This window comes from Aquila chrysaetos, chromosome 3 (assembly GCF_900496995.4).
Source record: "Aquila chrysaetos chrysaetos chromosome 3, bAquChr1.4, whole genome shotgun sequence".
NCBI lineage: Eukaryota > Metazoa > Chordata > Aves > Accipitriformes > Accipitridae > Aquila > Aquila chrysaetos.
Window position 1 is genome coordinate 54,050,306 of NC_044006.1, and position 23,001 is coordinate 54,073,306.

Here is a 23,001-nt window from a genome sequence, read left to right on the forward strand (position 1 = left end):
AACTAGGACAACAACCCTGCTCTCGAAGTCCACCTTTCTGGTTTCTCTCCTCAAAACAGCCCTAAACACTCATACCTTCCAGCTCACCACAATTTCTGCTCCAAACTGACTGTTGGGACACAGATAAAAAGCAGTTTTGAAATCAGAAACTACCCTCTTAACCTTCGATGAGGCCTCTGTGTGTGCAGCTTCATGAATGCTGATGCAGCAGTGGAACAAAAAATGTACAAAAAAGCTTATGCTGCTTCTAAGGTGTGTTCCCTGCCTGCTCAGTAGATACACAAAGGGATAAGTAACATTACATACCTGCTGAACCATGTATGCGAACTCAAATCCTGTAAAATAAAACAGGGGAAAATCTGCCAAGAGATTTGTTTTCAATGAGCACAAATATGTGAGGTAGTTTTTTAGGAATTTTAGTATGAAAAAAATGAGGGACTCCCATGTTTTGGGAGAAATTGAGTTCTCTGCAAACCAGTATTTATGTTGACACCCAACTATCCCCTAGGTTTATACCAGCTCTCGGAGATACAAGGCCTGTCTGAAAGTGACAGCAAAAGAGGAAATGAACCCACAGAAGCAGAGAATATAAAATCATTTTTCCACCCCCTCAAGCAAGTTGTAGTACTGGCAACAACTGCTTTAAACTGTGCATACTCCATGAGAATTATTCTCATATAAACATTACTTCCCCTCCCCAATCAGATAAAAAAACAACTTACTAGAATGCCAGTTTAGAATTCTAGAAACCTACAGAGGAATTACCAAGAAGTCTTATTATATTCTGCATAAATAATCCAGGTTGTTTTGTGAACTTGCACTATGGCATCAGCATTTCTAACGCTCAAAGGGTTTGCGTTTTGCCCCATAACAATGGGGAAATGCTTGTTACTGAGTCACCATAATGCTGCTGAGCTGTCGTTGCCAGGAGCAGCACACAACAGAAACGATGCATCACTAACCATTACTGTCATCCTGGAATGTCACAAGTCCCTGGGATGCCTGCACGACTTTCACACGTAAGGCAGTAACATATTCTCCAGCTGACAGCACAGCTAGCACAGCCGAGGGGAGGACAGGATGGCTAATGCCACCACTGTCTTTCTTGTGTGACACTAACACAATGCAAATCTCACCAGTCTAGGAAAAGACTAATCCAGCACAGAACTTTTCGGCTGGGTTAGCAAGTTGCAGTGGTTAAGCGATGGCTGAGCGAGCAGCAGAACTGACACAGGGAAGAGACAGGGCTTGGGTGCAGAGTTAGGACTGCGCTCTTTTCCCTGTCACACTGACACTTTGACTCTGCTGTGGGGCTGAACCAGATCCTGGCCCCCAGCCTGCATCCTGGCCACAGGCAGGAAAAGGAAATCCTCTAGGTTAAAGGAAATCACTCTCCTTCTTTTAAAGGCAAAAGGAACCCTAGAACTTCTTAGGACTAGCTTACAATAAAAATAAAGGGAAATTATAAATAACAGTCAAGCTTTCAGAAGGTGGTAAAAGGATTGGTTTGGGTTTTTAGGGATTGGTTTGTTTGTCTTGTTTGTTTGTTTGTGGGTTTTTGGTTTGTTTAAAGCAGGAGTCCTATAAAATTAGGGAGTTAAAATGCAGTATACACAACATTTTAAGCCTGTTAAGGCATCTGAAACAGTCTGGCAATCGATATCAAAACAGGTAAAGTCTTAAATATTCCAGCATTTACTGTTTTCCACAAAATTAATCAAAATAAACTGCATCTGTATGAGAATGTTTTATTAAAAATACATATCTTCTGTTTCACATAAAAAGAACCAACACTGTAAACAAACACAACTTAAGAAGTTGGACAAGAATTACTTCAAAAAAATACAGGTTCCTGTAATCCCAGAGCACCCAACCTTTGACTGCATGAGCCACAAGTTAAAATCTTCCTTTGTTCAAGACCCAGAGTGCCTGTCCTGTACACAGCAAAGTGCCCAGGAAGGAGCAACTGGTCAGAGGCAGGGGTGCTAATCGCTCCACAGTGGCTGTTCCCTGGCAGAGGTACATGCAGGATACACGCGTTCTTCTCCTCAAATCCAGGGAGGCCTGTCAATCCCCAGCCCTGCTGCTGGGCACAATGGTAACCTTAGCAAGAGAAATGCTGGAGTGGCACTCGGCTCAAGTGTCACAGGTTGGCCACCTCTTTGTGTAAAGAAGGAGAAATACAGCACAGCACTTTCAGGTAATTTCACTTAGGATCCAGCAGAAACTCACATTAACAGCACTGTTGAAAGAAACCCAGCCGTGCTTCAGTGATACAACACGATGCAACAGTCTTTTTCATAAAGATGACCTTAACTGAAACCTATGCTGGAATCCACTAACTTTTGGATCCCCACTTTTTGTAACTCAGATCCATCTCAGACTTTTGGAAAGACACAATTTTCAAAGCAACCAGTTATCAGTTTAGGCAGCAGCAAATACTGATTGAAAGTTTAGTGCATAAAAATCAAAGTCAGAATACAAAAGAGCTGTCAGAGACATCTGCTATTTGAAGTGTACAGAACAAAACACTGGCTGCATTTACTCTTGTAGAAAACATCAGTTTGCCAGGCTGCCTTTCTTGCTCTGGAGATGCTGAAGATTCCACTCCTTTTAAAGTCACCAAGAGATGTATTCATCATCCCTCCAAAATGATCAACATGCTTTGTAAATTCAGGCTCAAAAAGCATGCCAGACACTGACTGTAAACTAACATTTACTGGCCAACTCATAACTTGCGCAAGGCACGAAGAAGAAAAGACACTGGAATGATGAGGAAGCAAGCTGATGTGAAATCACAAACCAGTGGTCCCTGTGCTTTGACCTGACAAAGCATCTAAGGATATGGGCAGCTGAAACAGCAACAGTATCTAAGGTTGGGCAAGGTTGGGCAAGCAGAATAACTGTAAAGCGAAGTTCGGTTTTGAAGAAAAAAAAAGTTGGCTTGCATGTCATTATACATGTTCTAATCCCATACAAGTCATGATCTGATTAAAAGGAAAAAAAAAAAACCCAAAACTTCATCCAACATCATACCTTGCAGACCTAAGAGGGTGTTAAATTCATGTAACTTTAGAGGCCTATCTCCTTAAGTATTCTTCATCATCTACAGTGTTAATTCCTTAGACTGCAATTTAATCAAGCACTCTGTCTGCAAGGCCTGTCAGTTTACTGACTATGCTGGGAATTTATGACAAAGATCAGCTTCCTCACTCAGTGCACTTAATTCCGAGGTCTACCAGTTAAAACACAATGATTCCTCTTAATATACTGTTACTGCACAGATTGTAACAGAACAAGATTTGCCCAGCACAGCATTTGTTCCTATTTCTAATGCATAGAAAAAGAAACAAACTGACTTTCAGGACCTCGGATGAGTTTGCAGAACTGGAATTAAAGAACTCTATTTGATTTTTTAGCAAAGCAAACTTGTTCTGGGATTAATGAAATACAAATATCCACTAAGCTCCAGAATGCCACCAATCAAAATAACTTTCCTTACTGGAATGACATCTTAAACACAAGATCTCAGTTTGCCAAAATCTGAGCAAATCAAATTCTTGCCTTAATTGTAACACTCTTCAACTCACTGTCATCAAATTTCCAAGTACTTTCAAAGCCCATATTTGATCCTTAGGGCTGACCTGCTCTGCATTTTAGAAGGAAAAAAATGATTTAAAGACATCCCAGGTTGGGAATTTATAATCCCTCCTCATCCTTGTAGAGCTACAAGGTGAAGCTCACAAATTACTTAAAACTTCATCTTACAGAAAATAGGAATGGTAAACTTTCTCCAGTTGTGAGGTGGCAGCATAGGAAATAACTGGATTTTAAAATAGCTCAACTTGAAAGGTGTTGAAGAGCAAGGCTGAAAAGGTTAAGTCTTAATCAGTAATTAAATAAGCTACAGCATGAAAAGTCCAACAACCATAAAGGTCAACTCTGAGAAATACACAAGCTCATTGTTACTTGTATATACATTAAAAAAAAAAAAAGACAATCTAGATTTAAAAATCTCTCCCCAGGGTTACAATCCCCTTCCTAGAGAGATGTTGTTATAGCCTGTGTACAGTGTTCCAAAAGAATGTTTTATAGCCTTCAGAATTCTTCATGGTTTTCCTAATCCATTTTGCAGTGACATTTCTCTCCAGAACTGAGTAACACTTTAAAGGCTACTTGAAAAATCCATCTTTAAGATGGCCTTCAAATAAAATATTCAAGCTCCTAAACAGAATTTTTACATACAAGTGGTTTTTGTTTTAATCACAAAATAGATCTAGTGAATTTGGTAACTTATTAAAAAACAGACTAGAAATAAAATTCACAAAGAAGTTTCTAGCCTCCAGTAATTCACAAAATGCTATTACAGTACAGAAGAACATTATTAGTTAAGCCAGTTTTATTTCTTCTGATAGCTACTTTGAAAATAAAGGGTAATTTGACACTAATTCTATTACAGAAGTTCATAAGCAGGTAGCTTTTTGTGCGTGCAGTAGAAAATAAAGAACAGTGCTACAGAACTGAATTAGTCTGCGAAATACCCTTTTCAGACATCACATCTTGAAATATGTGTGTCTAGATGAACAAGAAACTCAGTGAACCCCCTACACCCCATTCCACTGCCTGCATTTGGATAATGCATGGGTGCAAGGGTCCACCTATGTAGCTCTTACAATGGGATCAGAATCTAATAATAGCTTATCAAATAGCAAAGAGGTTCAAACCTATTTTGATCTCAGTAAGCAGAAGGATGAACGGATACTATTGTTAGTGTACTGTCCCAACATTAGCAGCAATTTTGTCTGTAGTGAGCTCAGAGTTAAAAAAGAAAAAAATTTGGTCAGGAAGTAACACACGAGAACAGCAACAGACTTGCTGAACTCAGGTCTCCATTGCTTTGCACCTTGGGAAAGTTGACCTTACAAAGGATTATGCTCAGTGCAAGGCAGCAGAGAGAATCAAGCCTGTAATTTTCCTGGTTTGAACGAGCACAAGAACTTGGCTTCCAAGACTTTGTCTTCCAAGACTTTGTCTTCTTAAGATGCATGTGTCACAACAGGAATGTCAATTTCTATGGCAGAGAGGCGAGAGCGTGCAGAATACGGCTGAGAGGCATAGCTGTGCATGCTAGGGGCATGGGAATAGAGGGGCTGCCAGAAAGGAGAAGGTAGGCTTTTACATGCGCAGTACCACAGAAACAGCAGAACGGAAGTGAAAAACAGACCGCCAGCGCTGGCAATGGCAATAAACACAGAGATGTCAAAGCTAAAGACAGGCTCGTATTTTCTGTTCAGGTAATTGTTATAAAAAATGACCCAGACGGATGGAGTAAGACAAATGGCACACGCAAGGAGGAACAAGAGGCCAGCCACGAGATGGCAGCCCGCACTGTTTACAAGGCATTTGGCCAACTTGATGTTTGGCACACTGGATACAAAGGCTGTGTTACACATGCCAATCAAGCAGAGAAACAGAGCTGAGACAGCAGTAAACATACTCAGTGGAAGGGCAAACTGAAGAACACGCAAATCCAGTTGATCAACAGCGGTGTACCACTGTGGGTCATATATCACACAGTCTCTGCTCCCATCAAAGCGAGCGCACTTAATCCAGAGTCCAGTGTAAACGGTCACATTCCTCTCATTCTTGTTGAATGTGTACAGTCTCATTTGCCTCCAGTTTGGAAGCAGAACTGCTGCAAGGAGTCCAGCTACTGAGGCTGTTCCACTGAGGAAGGCCAGTACGGTTGCTGCATGAACATCCCGGCAGCCCATGCTTACCCACAGAAGTTGTTTCCTGCAATTAAAAAGAAAAAATAAAAATTTAAAAATCGATAGGTGCAAGTTTATGGACACAGGACTGACTACAGTTGACTTCTGCCAGGTTAATAAACTCGTGTGGCAGGCAGTAACTCTCTGGCACCATCTTTGCCTTAGATGCTTACGTGGAGGTAACACCACCAAGTTCACACTTTAATGAAACCTCAGATTATTTCACAGACTGTTATGATTGCTTAGCTGACAGACTACTAAATTCACTGTGTTCAAAATCAAAAAGGAGCACTTTAACATTGGATTCTACACAGCCTTTCAGCTTGTGTCACTGCATGGACTTTTAGAGTCCGGGTGGAGAAGGTGAATCATCGAGTAAGTGTGATTTAAGAAGTTCACCTCTCCCTCAACTGGCAGCTCCCCCTATGTAGCCCAGATGTAACATCAGAGTGCGCGGTCAGTCCTACCACACTGCCGTGTGAGTAAAAGGGAATTGCTTAAAACCATCATCACTAGATGGGACAAGGAATGCATATGTAGGCAGTTATACACACTTCATATAGGCCAAATTATTGCTGAGAGCCGCAAGCTAGTAGAGAAGGCTCTGTTGAGTAATTTACTATGATTTTTTTCAAAAGCAATTAACAGTTCTTCCACACTACTTCTGCCTTTCAAAACCAGCTGTCCAAGCACATGAACAATTCTAGAAAGCAGACGGCTTTTCAGCTTTCACATTTTCCTCTTCAGATGAAGTGTTAAAGAATACTGCTCCCTTTTCAATATAACCACTGTCTTTGTACCTAGTAGAGCCTCTTGCCTGCAGCGATCCTGGGAAACACTCTCAATGATGGGTCTTTTATAAAGAAATTGTTTAAAAAAAAAAAAGACAGACTCAATTTGAGTAATCCTGTCTCTGGGTGCTTGAGATACTTTAAAGAGGCTTAGTACATAATAGGCACTAAGCATCTACCCCAGAGCATACTTGAAGCAGGACACTAAAAATTATAGTACCTAAAAATGAGCAGAAACTGTGAAAAATCTGAGAGCTACTAAGTCATAAACTCCTACTGAAATTTCTTCCAAATCATTATACTGCATTGCGCTGATTTGTCTAAAGTCACAAAACAATTCTTTAGGTACCAGAAGTTCTACCTAATGCATAGACAAATAACTGAGTATCTACATCTCAGTAACGTTACAGACATGGTTGCAACCAAAGAGGAAATGGGATTTGATCCCTTACTATTCTTCCACACCTGCAAACACCATATGCCCAGGGAACTTTTCAGATAAGCAATTTCCATGTATACTGGAAGCAGACTACAAGCATTATCAGGCTATACAGCTAGTCAGCATTTTATTGATTTATAGACAAATAAAGAAAGCCCAATTTGTTTCGTAAGAAAGCATTAGGCATTTTTTTACTTTTTACGCCATCTAACCCTGAAGGATTGCAATGGTATGCGGGAAACAATTAACTGTTGATCATACTCTTTTAAAGAAGCACTGCTGAGAAGAAATAATGACAACCACATTTAAGCTAAAAATGCACCTCCTTCATCAAAAAGATGGCATTATATTTTTGCTAAGAATAGCTGAGCGTGGGCAAGCTACTGTTCTCATGGCAGTAACCTTTTCAGAGAGTGGATCATTGATAGGATACCTCCCAGGTAGGGGGACCCGAGACTTATTTCCATCATAATTGATTTAATATTATGCTTAACCTCAGCATCAGTAAGGTCAATGCAACCAACCTGCAAGGAAATGGAACTATAACAAATGAGCTTGAGAGGTAAATCTAATATAGCATCAAATTTTGTTCTCCTCGAGCTTGATACTTCTGCTCTTCCATAAAGAGCTTGCCTTTGCCTGGATAAAACTTCCATGCAGGCAGAGCATACTCTGAGACAGAGCTCTACCAGGAGCAGCTGGAATACACACAAGACGGATGGTTTTCAGAAACCCACTGCCTCTGCAAATTCATGGGGAGGTATTTTCTTTCCTTCTACATTATCAAAATATAGTTATGGCAAGGACTACGCAGCCAGGACTTAAGACAGCATGGGGAAATTTGTATTTTTCTATTACCTCTGCTGTATCAGTTACATAGAAGACTTTAGTCTCTAGTTCATCCTAGTTGCCAGGTGTGTTTAGGCCACCCTGCATAGCTTGGTTTTGCTAGCCATTCCTGGCAGAAGCACCAAGGGTGGGGGTTTTTTGTTATTTTTTGGAGGGTTGTTTGTTCGGTTTGGGGTTGTTTGGGGTTTTTTTCTATTGTTGTTGGTATTTGAGTTTTGGATGTTTTTTGTGAAACAGAGGGAAGAGGGAAGAGGGAAGAGGGAAGAGGGAAGAGGGAAGAGGGAAGAGGGAAGAGGGAAGAGGGAAGAGGGAAGAGGGAAGAGGGAAGAGGGAAGAGGGAAGAGGGAAGAGGGAAGAGGGAAGAGGGAAGGGAAGAGGGAAGAGGGAAGAGGGAAGAGGGAAGAGGGAAGAGGGAAGAGGGAAGAGGGAAGAGGGAAGAGGGTCCTTAGTTGTTCTCTTGGGGTAGGAAGGGAAAGACAAAGAAAATAGTTTATTTTGTCATTAGAGGGTGTCAAGGAAAAGTGAATTTATAGGCAAGATGTCCATGATCCCCCCTATCAGGGGAAACTTGTCCCATCTTGCAAATACTGCTAGCTTTATAGCTGTAATTACAGCTTCAGTTACAAATCCCTGATTAAGACAGCAACAAAATAGATGTTGTCTTAATTAAGATGGATCCATTGTACTCACCAGCGGTGTGTTCAAATCAAGAGAAACTGTAGCAGCTTTTAGAGTAGGAAAAAAGGTGTTACTGGATCTAGGAAACAGAACAAGGAAAGAGTCAACATCACATTTGTTTCATGCAATTCCAGGAACAGTGTTTACATTATAATTCAGAAATAAGGAATCTCAGATATGTTTATATCAGGCCAACTCCATCACCTTTCTACAATTTCCTCTTATTTAAAAAACAAAACTCAAACTGCTTTTTTTCTTCCCCCAGTATTTTTCCCTCTATCTACTCATCTCTGTATTCTTGCAACAGACAAAAAACTCCCTTTCTTATAGGTGTTCCAAGACATGGAGATGTTCACATCCTGAATTTTGTGTTTCTAGCAAAAAAATCCATATAAAGCTATATAAAATTATTACTTCAGATGTTAGGTTCCAGGCTGCGCTTATACAGCTGGGATGAAAGGGTGCAATGATTTTTTTTTGATGTCAGAGAACAAAACACAGACTCTAAACTGTTTATATACTTGTTCTCTATTCCTTCCTGGCTTCTACACAAAGGTTTGAAGGAAAAGGGAGAAAGGCAGGAAGTACTGGTGATGCATTTTCAATGGCTGTCCAGCTTTTCCAGAGGAAGAGAAAGGATCCTCTTGTGGATTCTCTTTACACCCATATCTGGGAACCACACCACTGGGTCCCAAGAGCAACTCTGCAGGTCATAATAGGAAAATTGCTTTTCTACTGGACAGTCAGACCTACAAGCATGTCATTATGTGATTGTAAGAACTACAACCTAAAGGTGAGTTTGCTGTACTAACACATACAAGGACATAGAGTTTATTCTGAGTGACCTATATCAAAACCTGAAATATTGTAACATTTATATATGCGTAGTCTCCTGGGGTGCAACATCAAAGAAATTCTTCTATCAAACCATCTAGGCAAGAGAGAGACCTTACAGCACGCACTCACGCAACCCAAGTTTTTCACTAAATGAGAAAATGAATTTCCAAGTCTGGAGTCCTCCAATATGAATGCTATTGCATACAAGACACGGAATTGCAGACACAATGAAATCAAGCATCCCACTGGCTTTCCACTGCCAGGTTAATCAACCAAGGCCGCTATGAGTAAATGCGATAATTTGGGCAAACTAACTATGCAGGGCTGCAGAGGTCAGCATCAATACGTTCAATTGCATTTGGAGAAGTAGCAGCTTCTTTTTTTTTTTTTTTTTTGTTTAGTTTGGATCTCAAAAAAAAAAGTATTATTGCACAGCTTGGAGCAGCTGTTCTTATTCACTAATATTTCTGAGCAATTTTCAAGCTTTTTGTGCATTTAGCAGCAACTGAAGCCAAGATAAACATACAGATCTCCCTCTGCAGGTTCACACCCCAAAATACCCGCCAGTATTCAGTAACAACCATCCTTAAGTAGACAATTAGTACTGGCAAACAAACCTGTCATAAAGGGACCTGTGCCCAGCCCAGGAGTCCCTCCCATTAAGTGATGAAAACCTGTGGCCACCAGCTGTCATAATAAACAGATACAGAGCAGGTATGGAATATTCTACAATATCCAACTCAGAAAGCCCTCCATTTCTGCAGATATGGAGTTTCTTTACTCTTCTTCTATCCATTTAGTCCATCTGATTTTATTCTCTATCACTGGTGGTGTTGAACAACTAGGGATCTCAGCCACTTCTGAACTAGCTGTCCAAGGGAAAAAAAGCACACTTTGGCCAGGATAGGTGAAACCCTGTCTTGCCTTAGATTCTAGACCCAAGCTTCTTACATCCCAAGGATTTTACAGCTGTCATACTCAAGGGTCTTGTATCTAACCCACAGAAGTTACCAGTCCTAATACCACTTCAGGCACAGAATTTACCACGGCTCCTATGCTAAGATCCACGTTGCTGTAACAAGAGAAGCTGGCTGAAGCTGGTTAAAAACTGGTAAACCATTAACTGCCCACAAGCTAAAAAAATGAAGGAAAGAAAAAAGAAAAAGAGATGTTTACTAGAGACGTAATTCAGCGATGAGTAAAGCCAGCTCTGTTCCCTCGCATGGCCTTGAGAAGACCGCGGTCTGGGAACCACCGCTGTTCTGTAAAGCCCTGCAGGAGGGAGGTCACAGTAAGTACAGTTTATAAACAAATGCACTCCCTAACGATCCACAACAGTATTGCCACTTAAAAAATCACGAGTTTTGGATAACTGACCACCAGAAACTGGAGATCAACAGCTATCCTGTTTCAAAATAAGTGGAAGTAACTGATACAGAATCAGTCCCACCAGTCATTTTTTTTCTTCTAGAAATCAATCACTCAGTTCCAAGTTCTACAGAACTCCCTATTAAAATCAAACCCAGACGTACAGGATTAGAAGCAACATTCCTAGCTAATGCATTAGGACTCTCAAGGAAGACCTGCGGCGCGGGTCACCGTTTTACCGACCGACGTGGAAAAACCAGGAGACGCACAGCGGCGGCAGAGGCGGAGAACACGCGCTCCCCCGCGGAGCCGGGCAGCCGCCGGGCGGGCCCCGCCACACGCCGAGCACCGCCCGCACCCGCTCACCGCGAGTGCGCTCTAAACCGAACCGCAAGAAACCCGCCGTACCGCGAAGCCAGGCTTGCAGGGGAGCAGGGCTAAACCGGCAAGGGCCGCAGAAATCATCCGCCCGGCCGTGCAGCCCCCGCTCGGAGCCGCCTCGGCGGCAGCGCGGCGGGCCGGCAGCCCCTCACGGCCAGGCGGCCGCGGGCGGCTCCCCTCGGGCGCCGCCGGGACGGAGCCGGAGCCGGAGCCGGAGCCGGGCCCGGGCCCGGGCCCGGGACCGCGTCCACCCCCACAGCCGCTCTCGCCGCCCACCTTCCCGTCAGGGCGCGGGGGCACGCAGGAGAGGCACCATCGCCGCCGCGCTCCCCGACCTCCGTCCGCCGGAGCCGCTTCTCCCCTCTCCGGCGCTGGGGAGGCCGCGGGACGCCCGCCCGGAGGGTTGTGGGGCTGTAGTCCAGCGCCGCCGCAGTGTCGGCGCCGAGCCCCGGCGCGCACTACAACTCCCAGCGGCCCCCGCGGCGGGCCCCCGCAGGGCGGCGCGGGGCCGGGCGGCCGCTGCCGGGGCGCGGCCTCGGCGCCCTCGCTGCGGGGGCGAGGCGGGCGCTCGGTCTCGTCCGTGTTTAGGGAGGACTGCGATTCGCGCGCAGCCCCCCGGCCGCAAAACCCGACGCTTTAAAAGACGGTCCTCCAACACGTCAGCGCAGTCAGAGGAGCCGGCGCCGTTACTCTCACCAGCGCTTCGTGAGGCCGCGAACAAAACTCGCCCGTTATACCCCTCGGTGGGTCTGGGGAGCAGCGTAGCTACGGGCCCTGAAGGAACCACGCGGCCCCTTGCTCTGACCGGCCTCGGCAGGGCCCGTTTCCCCGCGCTCTGCACTGCTGCGTGCAGCTACCCTTGGCGCAGGCCCTGCGGCACCGGCCTCGGCCGCTGCCCGGGGACAGCTGGCCGAATCCGTCAGGGCCGAGACGGCCCCAGACCCCATCAGGTCAGCAGTAAAAACCGGTCAGCAACCGGTCACTGGGAGAGCAGTTGGGTATTGGTCTGGTTGGTGGCGAGTGATTGCTTTTGCATCTGTCTGTTTGTTTTTCCTCCTTCTTTCCTTCACCTATTAAACCTTAACCTGCAAGTTACCTTGCGTTTTCTCCTTGGGTTCTCCCCTGTCCTGGTGAGCGAGCAGCTGTCCTGGTGCTTAGCTGCTGGCCTGGGTCAACCCCACAAGAAGTGCAAAGGCCAGTGCTAGTCCTGCAAGTTACAGCTCTTAAGACTGGCTCAGTGTTGCACTTAACTCATTATCCGTTCATCGCTGAAGTTTCTGTAACTCTCCATACACAGCTGAAATAAAGGCAAGCTGGGTCTTGTTTCAAACTTCCCCCCCCCCCCCCCCCGTATACATGTGAAATTAAGACCAGTGTTCAAGAAGTCTAACAACAACAAAAAATGTTATTTTCAACAATGAAATAAATGGAGTATCAAAAACTGTTGACAGCCCATACTTAACTTTGGTGAAAACATTTTATGGTGTTTGGGGCTAACAAGAAGAAAATCAGAATGAGAACCAATACTAATGATAAAAGAATTGCATTATGAGAAATCATACCTTTCTTCCCAGTGACTGCTTTAACAAAATTTAGAGAAGCATGGTTTGGTAAGTATACTTACAAAACAAAACAAGATCAAGTTGAGAAGCCTTTGATGTATTCAGTCTTATTTTGCTTTGCAATCAATTTCACAGAATCATAGAATCATTTAGGTTGGAAAAGACCTTCAAGATCATTGAGTCCAACCATCACCCATGCCCACTAGACCATGTCCTGAAGTACCCTGTCCACTTGCTTTTTGAATGCCTCCAGGGATTGTGACTCAACCACTTACCTGGGCAGCCTGTTCCAATGCCTGACAAGCCTCTCAGTAAAAAAATTTTTCCTAATATCTAACCTAAATCTCCCTTGCCTCAACTTGAGGCCATTTCCTCTCGTCCTATCTCCAGCCACTTGACAGAAGAGACCAGCACCCACCTCACTACAACCTCCTTTCAGGTAGTTGTAGAGAGCGACAAGGTCTCCCCTCAGCCTCCTTTTCTCCAGGCTAAACAACCCCAGTTCCCTCAGCTGCTCCTCATAAGACTTGTGCTCCAGGCCCCTCACCAGCTTTGTTGCCCTTCTCTGGACACGCTCCAGCACCTCAATGTCTTAATTGTAGTGAGGGGCCCAAAACTGGACACAGTACTCGAGGTGCGGCCTCACCAGTGCCGAGTACAGGGGAACAATCACCTCCCTGCTCCTGCTGGCCACACTATTTCTGATACAAGCCAGGATGCCGTTGGCCTTCTTGGCCACCTGGGCACACTGCTGGCTCATATTCAGCCGGCTGTCAACCAACACCCCCAGGTCCTTTTCCACTGGGCAGCTTTCCAGCCACTCTTCCCCAAGCCTGTAGCGCTGCATGGGGTTGCTGTGACCCAAGTGCAGGACCCGGCACTTGGCCTTGTTGAACTTCATACGATTGGCCTCAGCCCATCGATCCAGCCTGTCCAGATCTCTCTGTAGAGCCTCCCTACCCTCAAGCAGATCGACCCTGCGTGCCAACTTGGTGTCATCTGCAAACTTACTGAGGGTGCACTCAATCCCCTCATCCAAATCATTGATAAAGATATTAAACAGAACAGGGCCCAACACCGAGCCCTGGGGAGCACCACTTGTGACTCGCTGCCAGCTGGATTTCACCCCATTCACCACAACCATCTGGGCTCGTCCATCCAGACAGTTTTTCACCCAGTGAAGAGTACACTTGTCTAAGCCGTGAGACACCAGCTTCTCAAGGAGTATGCCATGAGAGACAGTGTCAAAGGCCTTGCTGAAGTCAAGGAAGATAACATCCACAGCCTTTCCCTCATCCACTAGGCAGGTCACCTGGTCATAGAAGATCAGGTTGGTCAAGCAGGACCTGCCTTTTGTAAACCCATGCTGACTGGGCCTGATCCCCTTCTTATCGTGGACTTGCCATGTGAGTGCTCTCAAGACAAACCGTTCCATAATCTTACCCGGTACCGAGGTCAGGCTGACAGGCCTGTAGTTCCCCAGATCCTCCCTCCGACCCTTCTTGTAAATGGGAGTCACATTGGCAAGCCTCCAGTCCTCTGGGACCTCCCCTATTGACGAGGATCACTGATAGATGATAGAGAGTGGCTTGGCAAGGACCTCTGCCAGTTTAATTGTTTTGAAGTAGAAAACACCCTGTACAATAAAGGAATTCTAGTTTTTTTTAAAAAGTAAAATATCTAAGTATGCCTGCTTGTAATACAAAAACTGGAACACTAACTATTCTGAAAAATGCATAGCTCTGTTGAAAAGCAATCATCATTTTCTTCACCAAGAAGTTACATATACCCACAACTCCATAAAAGGAGGGAATCCCAAATTAAGTTGGGGAATTTGGAATCAGGATTTATATGATCAAGAGGACTACAGTAGGCAACAGCAGGTGTGGAAAAAAAAAAACAAAACCCAACATTACACATCAGCCTTGCTTTTTTGTGCTCCTACAAGTCACTTCCTTGCTGCCATTTATTTGTGTTTTCCTTTAAATCTTTAAAAACAACAAAACCCCCACAATCCGATGCCTCTCGAAGTAGCACAACTGGTTCACCTTAGAAGTGCTAGACCCTGGAAAATGGCTCCATCAGAAATTTCCCTTGGTGTTTTTGATGCTCATGGCAGAAGCTGTAGAGTGGTTGAACTTGCTCCTTTGCTATCTGTGCAGGTTATATTCCTTCCATTCATCTCATTTGGCAAAAAATATTCCAGGGATCATCAGTTGTTAAGCAGTGCTCTGAGTTGCACACGCTGTGGTCTTCACTCTGTTGAGTCGGTAGCCAACGTCAATCAGAAAAACCCGTTCTTTTCCCCACTGTGCTCTACCCAAGTGCCAAAAGAAATTGAGACAATGGTGGGACAAGCAAAGAACTGGGCAGTGGTGGTAGAGGGAACAAAAATTAAATGGAAGGTCTGCATAGCAATGGGTTCATGTACATACTAAAAATATTAAAATGCGTTGGATCCAGCCAAGAACGCTAGCTTCTATTCACTTGTCCTTCTTCTGAAGTTTGTAAAAGTAGTAGTTTCTTTTTCCGATATTCTTCATTCTCCTGCTCTGCTTCCTCATCTATAGATTTTCTTATACGTGCTTTTAGTTCCTCGATTCCTTCTCCAGTATATGTAGATATAGGAATTATATCTTTGAATTCAAGTGTGTTTGCAGGAATCATTTCTTCCTGTAGTAAGTGTAAGAAGTCTGAAAAATCATATTGGAAGAGTTAGTTCACTCCCCAAATATTGTATCACTACAAAGCCCATAAAATCCCATTAAATTTAGAAAACAAACTTTAATAAATTACAGTAATAAACATAACTGCAATTAATATCTAAGTATTATTTGCCTAATTACTCTTTATAGCTAAAGTCTCAGAAGACAAGCACTAACATAGCAGTTATACCATGCCTGCACTCTTATGAGAAGATTCTATACTCTTCCTTTAAGATGAGTACAAAGAAATCCCAAGCTACAGAATATGGGAGATAGATATTTTTAAGCCTTCCTGGTTCTTATACTCTCCAGGAAACACGAAGAAATCCACCCCAATGTAATAGCAAAATTGAAGTAAACCTACATAGGCCTGTCCAGAATTTTCATGTGTTTTGGCCCAAGTCACATGATAAATTGTATATACATCAGTGTCTGTAAGGGGACTTTCAATGGAGGTTACCGTTATCCGAGATACCTAGACTGGAAATTTACTCTCCCTTATCATAGTTGGGAAAGATCTAGGATCTCTGTATTTTATTAAAATACTTCCCCAGCAGTGAAGCCAGCACTACATATGCATATTAACAGAGCTCTAAATGCAGGAAGTGGTTTTAAAACATATGTTCAAATAATAAATTTAATAGCTGACTTCAGTTTCAAACAACTCCTTGCCAATGCAGTTACCCCCGATGAAATCTTATTACTACTTTTGTCAAAGCTAATTGTTGAAAGTTAATTTACCTTGAGGATTCTGTAGCTGTTTCATAAGTTCACTCAAGTTATCCTTTGCACAAGGTAAATCCATTTTATTAACAGCAAGAACTGCAGGCTTTGTTAGAAGTTCCTCTTTGTACAGCTCCAGTTCCTTAAAAGACAAGTAAATTTGCCTTAGTAAGTATTTGTAGTTTAACAAGTGCTACTTCAGTATTACATCTCCTCTCTCATTTGTTTAATTGCTTGAATAGTCTTTAATACCTAGGCAGCTGTGAGATTTACTCAGGTGCTCAAGGTTGATGTATTAAAGCCATCTGACAGAAGAAAATAATGTTGAGTGATTTTTTACTCAAACACAGACATTTCAGGTAAACAGACCGGCCAATTCTGAAACAGCCTCCTATAAAAAGAATGACAGTTTTGGTTTTGTTTTTCTGATATCCACAAACACAAAATCAGTTTCAGAAAAAGTTCAGATCTATAAGACATACAAGAAAATTCTCTGGAGAGTTTTCTGATTCTTAAGCATTGACTATGGTCAATATCAGAAATAAAATCACAACCATGAATCAGCTAAAAATAAACAGCAATAGCTGAAATTCAGAAGATTCATCATCTTCAGTTGTATAGCTAGAGAAAGAACAGCTGCTAAACTTGAAATTACATAAAATGTATTATTTTAATCAGAAGCAATGGTAAGAGATGGAAACACTGAGTGTCTGCATAGCTGGGCCCTGATGTCTCATCTCCTTTAGGCTATGCAGTAAGGGCATCAAGGCAAGGGTTTAACTATACCCATTTCTACTTCCTAAAAGACTACAAGACTGGGGAACTGAAAATGATGTGTCTTTTCACCTTTGCCTGACTGTAAGAAATATCCCATATGCTGCACAGATTACTGAAGGAACAGTTGTGCCCAACATAAAATAGAGCAGTTTCTCCTGGACAGTTAAAAATAAAGATTTAATCATTTCCAGGAATCCTAAGCTTGTTAACCGGCCTTATAAATCCAGAAGACACAATAACATTTGAAAGTTCTTGATCAAAACTGAGCCTCTTTCTTGGCTCAACGTGTAACTACAACTGTCAATTATGAAGGCGAGAAGTTACCTTTGTTAGAAGCAATATAGTTTCAAAGGCTGTTCTGAACCGAGTCTTAATAGACAGCTGAAACCCAGAAATATCAACCTGAAAAAGTTACACAAAAACAAGCTTTATGGCATTAAATTATGTTACAGTATCAAGGTATTCTCCATCAACTACTTTGCAGTAAAATGTCCATGTACGTGCCTTCATTCCTGGCCAAGTAACAGAGGGCAACTATACACCAAAGTAACACCATAGACACTGGAAGCACAAACTGGTTGGTTCTGACACAGTGTTTCTCAAAGGTCTGATTTTTAAACCTCTTTTTTAAGGGGATCTCACAGAAAAAAAGAAAGAAAAAAAAAAAATCACCCCATGCTTTAATTATGCTTGGAACACTTCACTGCTCTAAGTTAATTGGCAAATTTTAATGATAAATTCTATTTAAGGATTTAATTTATCATCAGTCATTTGAGCGTTCCGTTCTGAAAACAGTATTACAGCTATATTTATCATAAATCATACAAATTACAAACGATTTCCTAAATTCCAACTACCCTGCAATTAAGAGGCATTTTATTTACTGCACTGCCATTGATTTCAATAAGCTATAAATTTTATTTAACTTACAACTAAGAGAAGCTGTTTGGTTCTTTCTACATGTTTGAGAAATTTGTGGCCCATCCCTTTGTTTGCATGTGCACCTTCAATCAGTCCTGGGAGATCAGCTACTGAAATCTAGCAAAACAAAAGTTTCAAACAAAAGATTTCCAATAAGCAAAAATGGTCATTTTAAACACCTATTATCATTTTATATAAACAAAAGAACCCAGTGTCATGGTTTAACTCCAGCCAACAACTAAGCACCACGCAGCCGCTTGCTCACTCCTCCCCACTCCCAGTGGGATGGGGGAGAGAATCGGGGAAAAAAAAAAAAAAAGTAAAACTCATGGGTTGAGATAAGAACAGTTTAATAACTACAGCAAAATAAAATATAATAATAATAATAATAATAGTAATAGTAATGAAAAGGAATATAACAAAAAAAAAAAAAAAGAAAAAGAGAAATAAACCCCAAGAAAAGACAGGTGATGTACAATGCTATGGCTCACCATCCACTGATCGATGCCCGAGCAGTGATCCGCCCCTCCCAGCCAACTCCCCCCTTTCATATACTGAGCATGAAGTTCTATGGTATGGAGTATCCCTTTGGCTAGTTCGGGTCAGCTGTCCTGGCCATGCTCCCTCCCAGCTTCTTGTACACCTGCTTGCTGGCACAGCATGGGAAACTGAAAAACCCTTAACTTAGGATAAGTGCTACTTAGCAACAACTAAAACGTCAATGTGTTATCAACAGTATTCTCACACTAAATTCAAAACACAGCACTGTACCAGCTAATAAGAAGAAAATTAACTCCATCCCAGCCAAAATCAGGACACCCAAAGGAATGTCAGGAATTTCTGTTTTGAGAGACTTTTACAACTATGTGTATTCCTTGGAATTGTGCGTGGGATCAGTTCTCCAGCAGTATGCATTGGCTGTTTCTATACATTTAGAATCTATTATCAGAACCAGATTTAAACAAAATGCTACTATTATACAGACATTGCGCTCCTCATGTTCCCCCATCTGTTTATTTATAGCTGTCTGCAAAGTAAAAAATAGAGGGTAATAATACCTCGGCAGAGATCTTGCAAAATTTACCTATTACCTGAGAATAAAACAGACTCTGAAAGGCAAGAAGATTAGGCTATCATGTTTGCACAGAATTCAAACTGTCACTGGAAAAGAAAATAAAGTCTGTTCCTTGTGGCTACAGAGGATCACCATTCCAAATGCAAACTCATTTAACATTGTTCCCCTGAGTGTGAGAAGCTCCAAGAATTTCTCTTCCGCTCTTCAACTGAAATGAGATTTTGATTAGTATATGAGCTTCCAACCAGAGCCCAGCAAAGACTGCCACAATGGAGAGGAACCTTGTCATTTCCTCTGCTGGTTGAGAGGGCCGTACACTGTTGTAAAGGAGAGCTGAGGCAGACCGAAAAAAAGCAGAATACTACAACCTGCAAATATCTACTCAGTAGCTCACAGAAACCCAAGACAGATAGTGAAGCAAAGAAGAGCAAAAGTAGGGTCTTCAAATCTATCTAATACCCATTTAGACAGCAACCAGATTCAATTAAATCATGCTGAAAGCCAGCACACAATAAAATTTCCAGTGTGCTACCTGTTGCAGAAAGGGGCTTTCTGCTATGAGTTACACTCCCACACGCGTGTCACCCTTTAAACTATTATGCATTTCCTAAATATTAGAAGCCTTGACTTCAGAATTGTCTATCTATAGAAGACATGAGATACAGATGGATAAACCATAGACTTGTAACTAGAAACAGGGAGAGAGGAACTGAAACAGGGAGAGAGGAACTGAAACAGGGAGAGAGGAACTAGAATTAGAACAGAAACATGCACTTCCTGGTGTGATGTGTTTGGGTGCTGTAGTACCATCATCACCACCTTTTCCCCCAACTTTAGTTCTCTTTCAAAGAATATTTTTTAAGGAGCTCAAAGAAACTCATACTCTCTGAAAACAGCACTTGGTTCAGATATTCTGGTAGAAAATGTAAATGGTTCTGCCAGTTTCCATGATCTGGTACTAAGACCTGATGCCAGATTCGTACTCAGATCCTCTAGTTTCATGTCTTGTCTTTTCCAGGTAGTAATGACAGATGGCACCAGGTAACTTGTATGTATTTTCTTCTTTATAATGTACTAAGATAAAATAAGCAAATTGTTATGTATTTCCTTAAAAACGTTAATGTTCTGTAAGAAAAAAAAAGATAATGAGCCAGTCTCCCTTGAATGATACAGGACAGTCACCTCAATTACTGCTCTTAATTGCTTTCGTTGTTTTGTTTTTAGCAGTTGCAATACTGAGAGGTGAAGTACTTCCTCTTACTCACACATGCTCACTGTGATCACAATCACTAGTTCCCTTGGTTTTAGAGAAGAGATATTTTGTCCATATAGTTCCTATAGAGCACCCAACGCTGTAGTGTAAAAACTATGCACTGCGGAAACAGCGAACAATAAGGGTCATTGGCTATGACATGAAACGGACTGCAGAAAAGTAAGCCAGGAGTGCAGGTAGTTCTCCTGCTGGAGAAAGATATGCCAGTAAGAGCAAGAGGTCCTGATTTATGGCAGGCAGGTAGTTTTTTTAAAAGGCTTTAAACAATCCTTTTATTTGCAGCAGAGTTTTCTAGGATAAGTTACCCTAAACTAGCAGATAAAATGAATATACAAAAAATTTCCCTTAGATGTGTGCATCTCTACAGGGAACCTGACAAACTAAACTTACTTCCTTTAATACACAGTTTTGTTAAAGGTTGTTAAATGAAGGTTTCAAGCATCGGCTACTGAATCCCCCTAAGATTATTGCTTCTGAAAGTGAGAAGAGGAGTTTTCTGTCTTCTCACATCTGAGAGGTATGCTTTTCTGGTTAACTCATCTGAAACCCTTTTATGCATTTGCCTTTTATCTTGGAAGTGATGAGTCTAGTACTGCATGTATCATACACTTAAAAACCAAATAAAAGCACATCAAAGAAGATTCAAGCTTGAGGAATCAAAATGTTTGCTCTATCCTTACATGAACTTGGGGTCCAAAATCTATTAGTAAGAGCCTCATTTAGCATTGGTTTTCCCCCCAGTGGATACTGTAGAAAGGATTCCAGGCATCACGCAATCATCTGACAACTTTACCTGAAGAAGCTGGGTGGAATTGGGTTCACAAAAATTAAGGTGGTAGGGGAGTAGCTCTACCAGTTCTCCACAGCTACAGCCTACCACAAAAGGAACTGGACCCAGGTACCCCACCTCTCAGTTAGTGCACTATCCTGGCTGTCACTATCCAGGCAATCACTATCGCTTCATACTATGCAAGTTTTTTATTAAAAAAAAAACCCAAAAACAAACACCACAAAAAACAAACCACAAAAGGAAGTCAGAGCAGCCAACCTAGAAAGCCAAAACAGTAAGTTATGGTAACTGGGTTATATTCACTAAATTCCCTGTCATTTGCTACTGCAGATCTGCAGCTATTGGACAAATTTGCCCCTGTTTAAAATCCATTCTGACAATGACTCATTCATTCCGAAGCTCTCTGTATAGCCGACTTGCAGAAAATTTGCTTCTTCTAAATAAAAATAACAGGTTAGTCTCTGAAATAATGATTTTTTTTAAAGTTCTAAACTTAACAAGAGTATACTAGGACACAGCAATCTCAATTCCACACAGGAGCTCACAACTCCAAGATTATAAAGCAGGATTAGAACCACAGAAAGGAGACAAGGAAAATGAGAAGCCATTTATTAAAGTGATTTGCTATCAGCTCAATGTCATGTTACTGCATTTGGCTATAAAGCTCTCTTATGACTTTATAAAAATAGTACTTTTCCCACAACTTTCATTAAGTCCATGTAACTGCATTTTATATGTATACATTATAGATACACGTATGAAAAAACCTACAAATTTCCTTTTTCTTTCTGAAATTATGTTAAGCAATGTAACTATCCATTATATACAACTTTAACGAGCAAGCAGAATGAACTTTCATACCCACCTGCTTATAATCTGCATACATGACCTTTCCTAGTTCAGGCTGTACTGTCGTAACTATGACAAGGGAAAAAAAGAGGAGGGGAAGAAAACAAAACTGTTCTTAACATTTTAAAAAAATATTAATGTTACAAAACATTTAAATGTTGCAGGACTTTCTCACTTCATATTTAAATGAAACAAATGTTCAGTAGCAGAAAAAAATAAGGCAAATGGGATGTTAAGAATTACTGGAAAAGGAATAAAGAAAAAGCAAAACAAGAGAGAACAAAATTAGACTACTCAAAAAAATAATGGTTCACCAAATCTTGGCACTGTGTGCAGTTCTGCTCCTGTCATCCCAAAAAGGGAACAGAGGAGCTAGAGAAGTGTCAGACACAAAAAGGATTATCCAGACTATGGAAAAAGGCTGTAGAGAATCAGGAGTGGTGCAAGAAGGTCAGTAGGAATTATCAGTAGCTGTGCTCTTGCTTTTTAATTAAAGCATGATCAAATGGCTAATCCTAATTTACTGACAGAAAACTAATAAAAATGGCATTTTTCAATGGACAGATTCAAACCCAAAATCTTACCCTGTTGCAAGAACAGGTGGTAGCTATTTCCAAAGCATAAAGATGTTTAAGCAAAGGAACTTGATGGTGCATATTCAGTAGACCGCACCATGGAGCGTCTCAGATGCAATAAAATGGGCTGAGACTGAAATAAATGTTAAATAGACCTGCATCAACAGGCTGAAGCACTATGAGGGTATACACATGAAAAACTGAGGTGGTTAAAGGAACTGCACACTGAAAGAGCAAGTTCTCTCTTTGAAGTATTTCTTACAATTAAAAATCTGTGTAACGTATTTACCAGGCAACATGGTTATCACCTATTCTTTATTATAAACCAGTAAAGCAAGTCAGAGAAAAGACTTCTTGCTCTCATGAAATATTACTGATCTAAAAATAAGAGTATGAACTTACATGCATAATTTGCAATCTCAGGTTTGGCATGAGAAATCTTGCTTAACAAGGATGATTTTCCTGCATTTGGAAACCTAGAAGGAAAGTCAGGATTTATACAGTGAATAAACACATACGTGATTCCTGTATATTTTATTACTGAATACACTAATTACCTTAATCAAACTCAATGCTATCAACTAATTTCTGCAGACTCATTTACTCAGACTTTTTTAAAAAAAAAGCAAAAAACCAC

At 41.7% G+C, this 23,001-nt stretch overlaps 2 protein-coding genes across 10 annotated transcripts in view; both read right to left on the reverse strand.

Annotated features, from left to right (window-relative positions):
- Nucleotides 1–1,734: 1,734 nt before the first annotated feature.
- CLDN12 (claudin 12) lies at nucleotides 1,735–11,559 on the reverse strand. 7 transcript variants are annotated; one of them, XM_041122241.1, is made up of 4 exons: nucleotides 11,391–11,559; nucleotides 8,541–8,607; nucleotides 6,572–6,624; nucleotides 1,735–5,796 (listed from the first exon to the last, which is right to left on the reverse strand). In XM_041122241.1, the coding sequence occupies exon 4, from the start codon at nucleotides 5,772–5,774 to the stop codon at nucleotides 5,037–5,039; it is 738 nt and encodes a 245-aa protein (XP_040978175.1). In that variant the 5' UTR covers nucleotides 5,775–5,796; nucleotides 6,572–6,624; nucleotides 8,541–8,607; nucleotides 11,391–11,559; the 3' UTR covers nucleotides 1,735–5,036. The 7 variants fall into 7 exon arrangements, with proteins under 7 accessions (XP_040978175.1, XP_029865927.1, XP_029865926.1 ...); XM_030010067.2 differs by lacking the exon at nucleotides 6,572–6,624 and adding an exon at nucleotides 10,542–10,627; XM_030010066.2 differs by lacking the exon at nucleotides 6,572–6,624 and adding an exon at nucleotides 10,542–10,637.
- A 2,711-nt stretch (nucleotides 11,560–14,270) lies between these two features.
- The window catches only part of LOC115339243 (GTP-binding protein 10-like), a 60,882-nt gene continuing 52,151 nt past the window's right edge, over nucleotides 14,271–23,001 (reverse strand). For all 3 annotated transcript variants that reach the window (XM_030008935.1, XM_030008933.1, XM_030008934.2), the window contains 6 exons: nucleotides 22,767–22,840; nucleotides 21,806–21,858; nucleotides 17,812–17,919; nucleotides 17,206–17,283; nucleotides 16,123–16,246; nucleotides 14,271–15,369 (listed from right to left, as the gene is read on the reverse strand). In XM_030008935.1, the coding sequence (XP_029864795.1) occupies nucleotides 15,149–15,369; nucleotides 16,123–16,246; nucleotides 17,206–17,283; nucleotides 17,812–17,919; nucleotides 21,806–21,858; nucleotides 22,767–22,840 (658 nt within the window). In that variant the 3' untranslated portion in view covers nucleotides 14,271–15,148. The remainder of the gene's footprint in view (nucleotides 15,370–16,122; nucleotides 16,247–17,205; nucleotides 17,284–17,811; nucleotides 17,920–21,805; nucleotides 21,859–22,766; nucleotides 22,841–23,001) is intronic.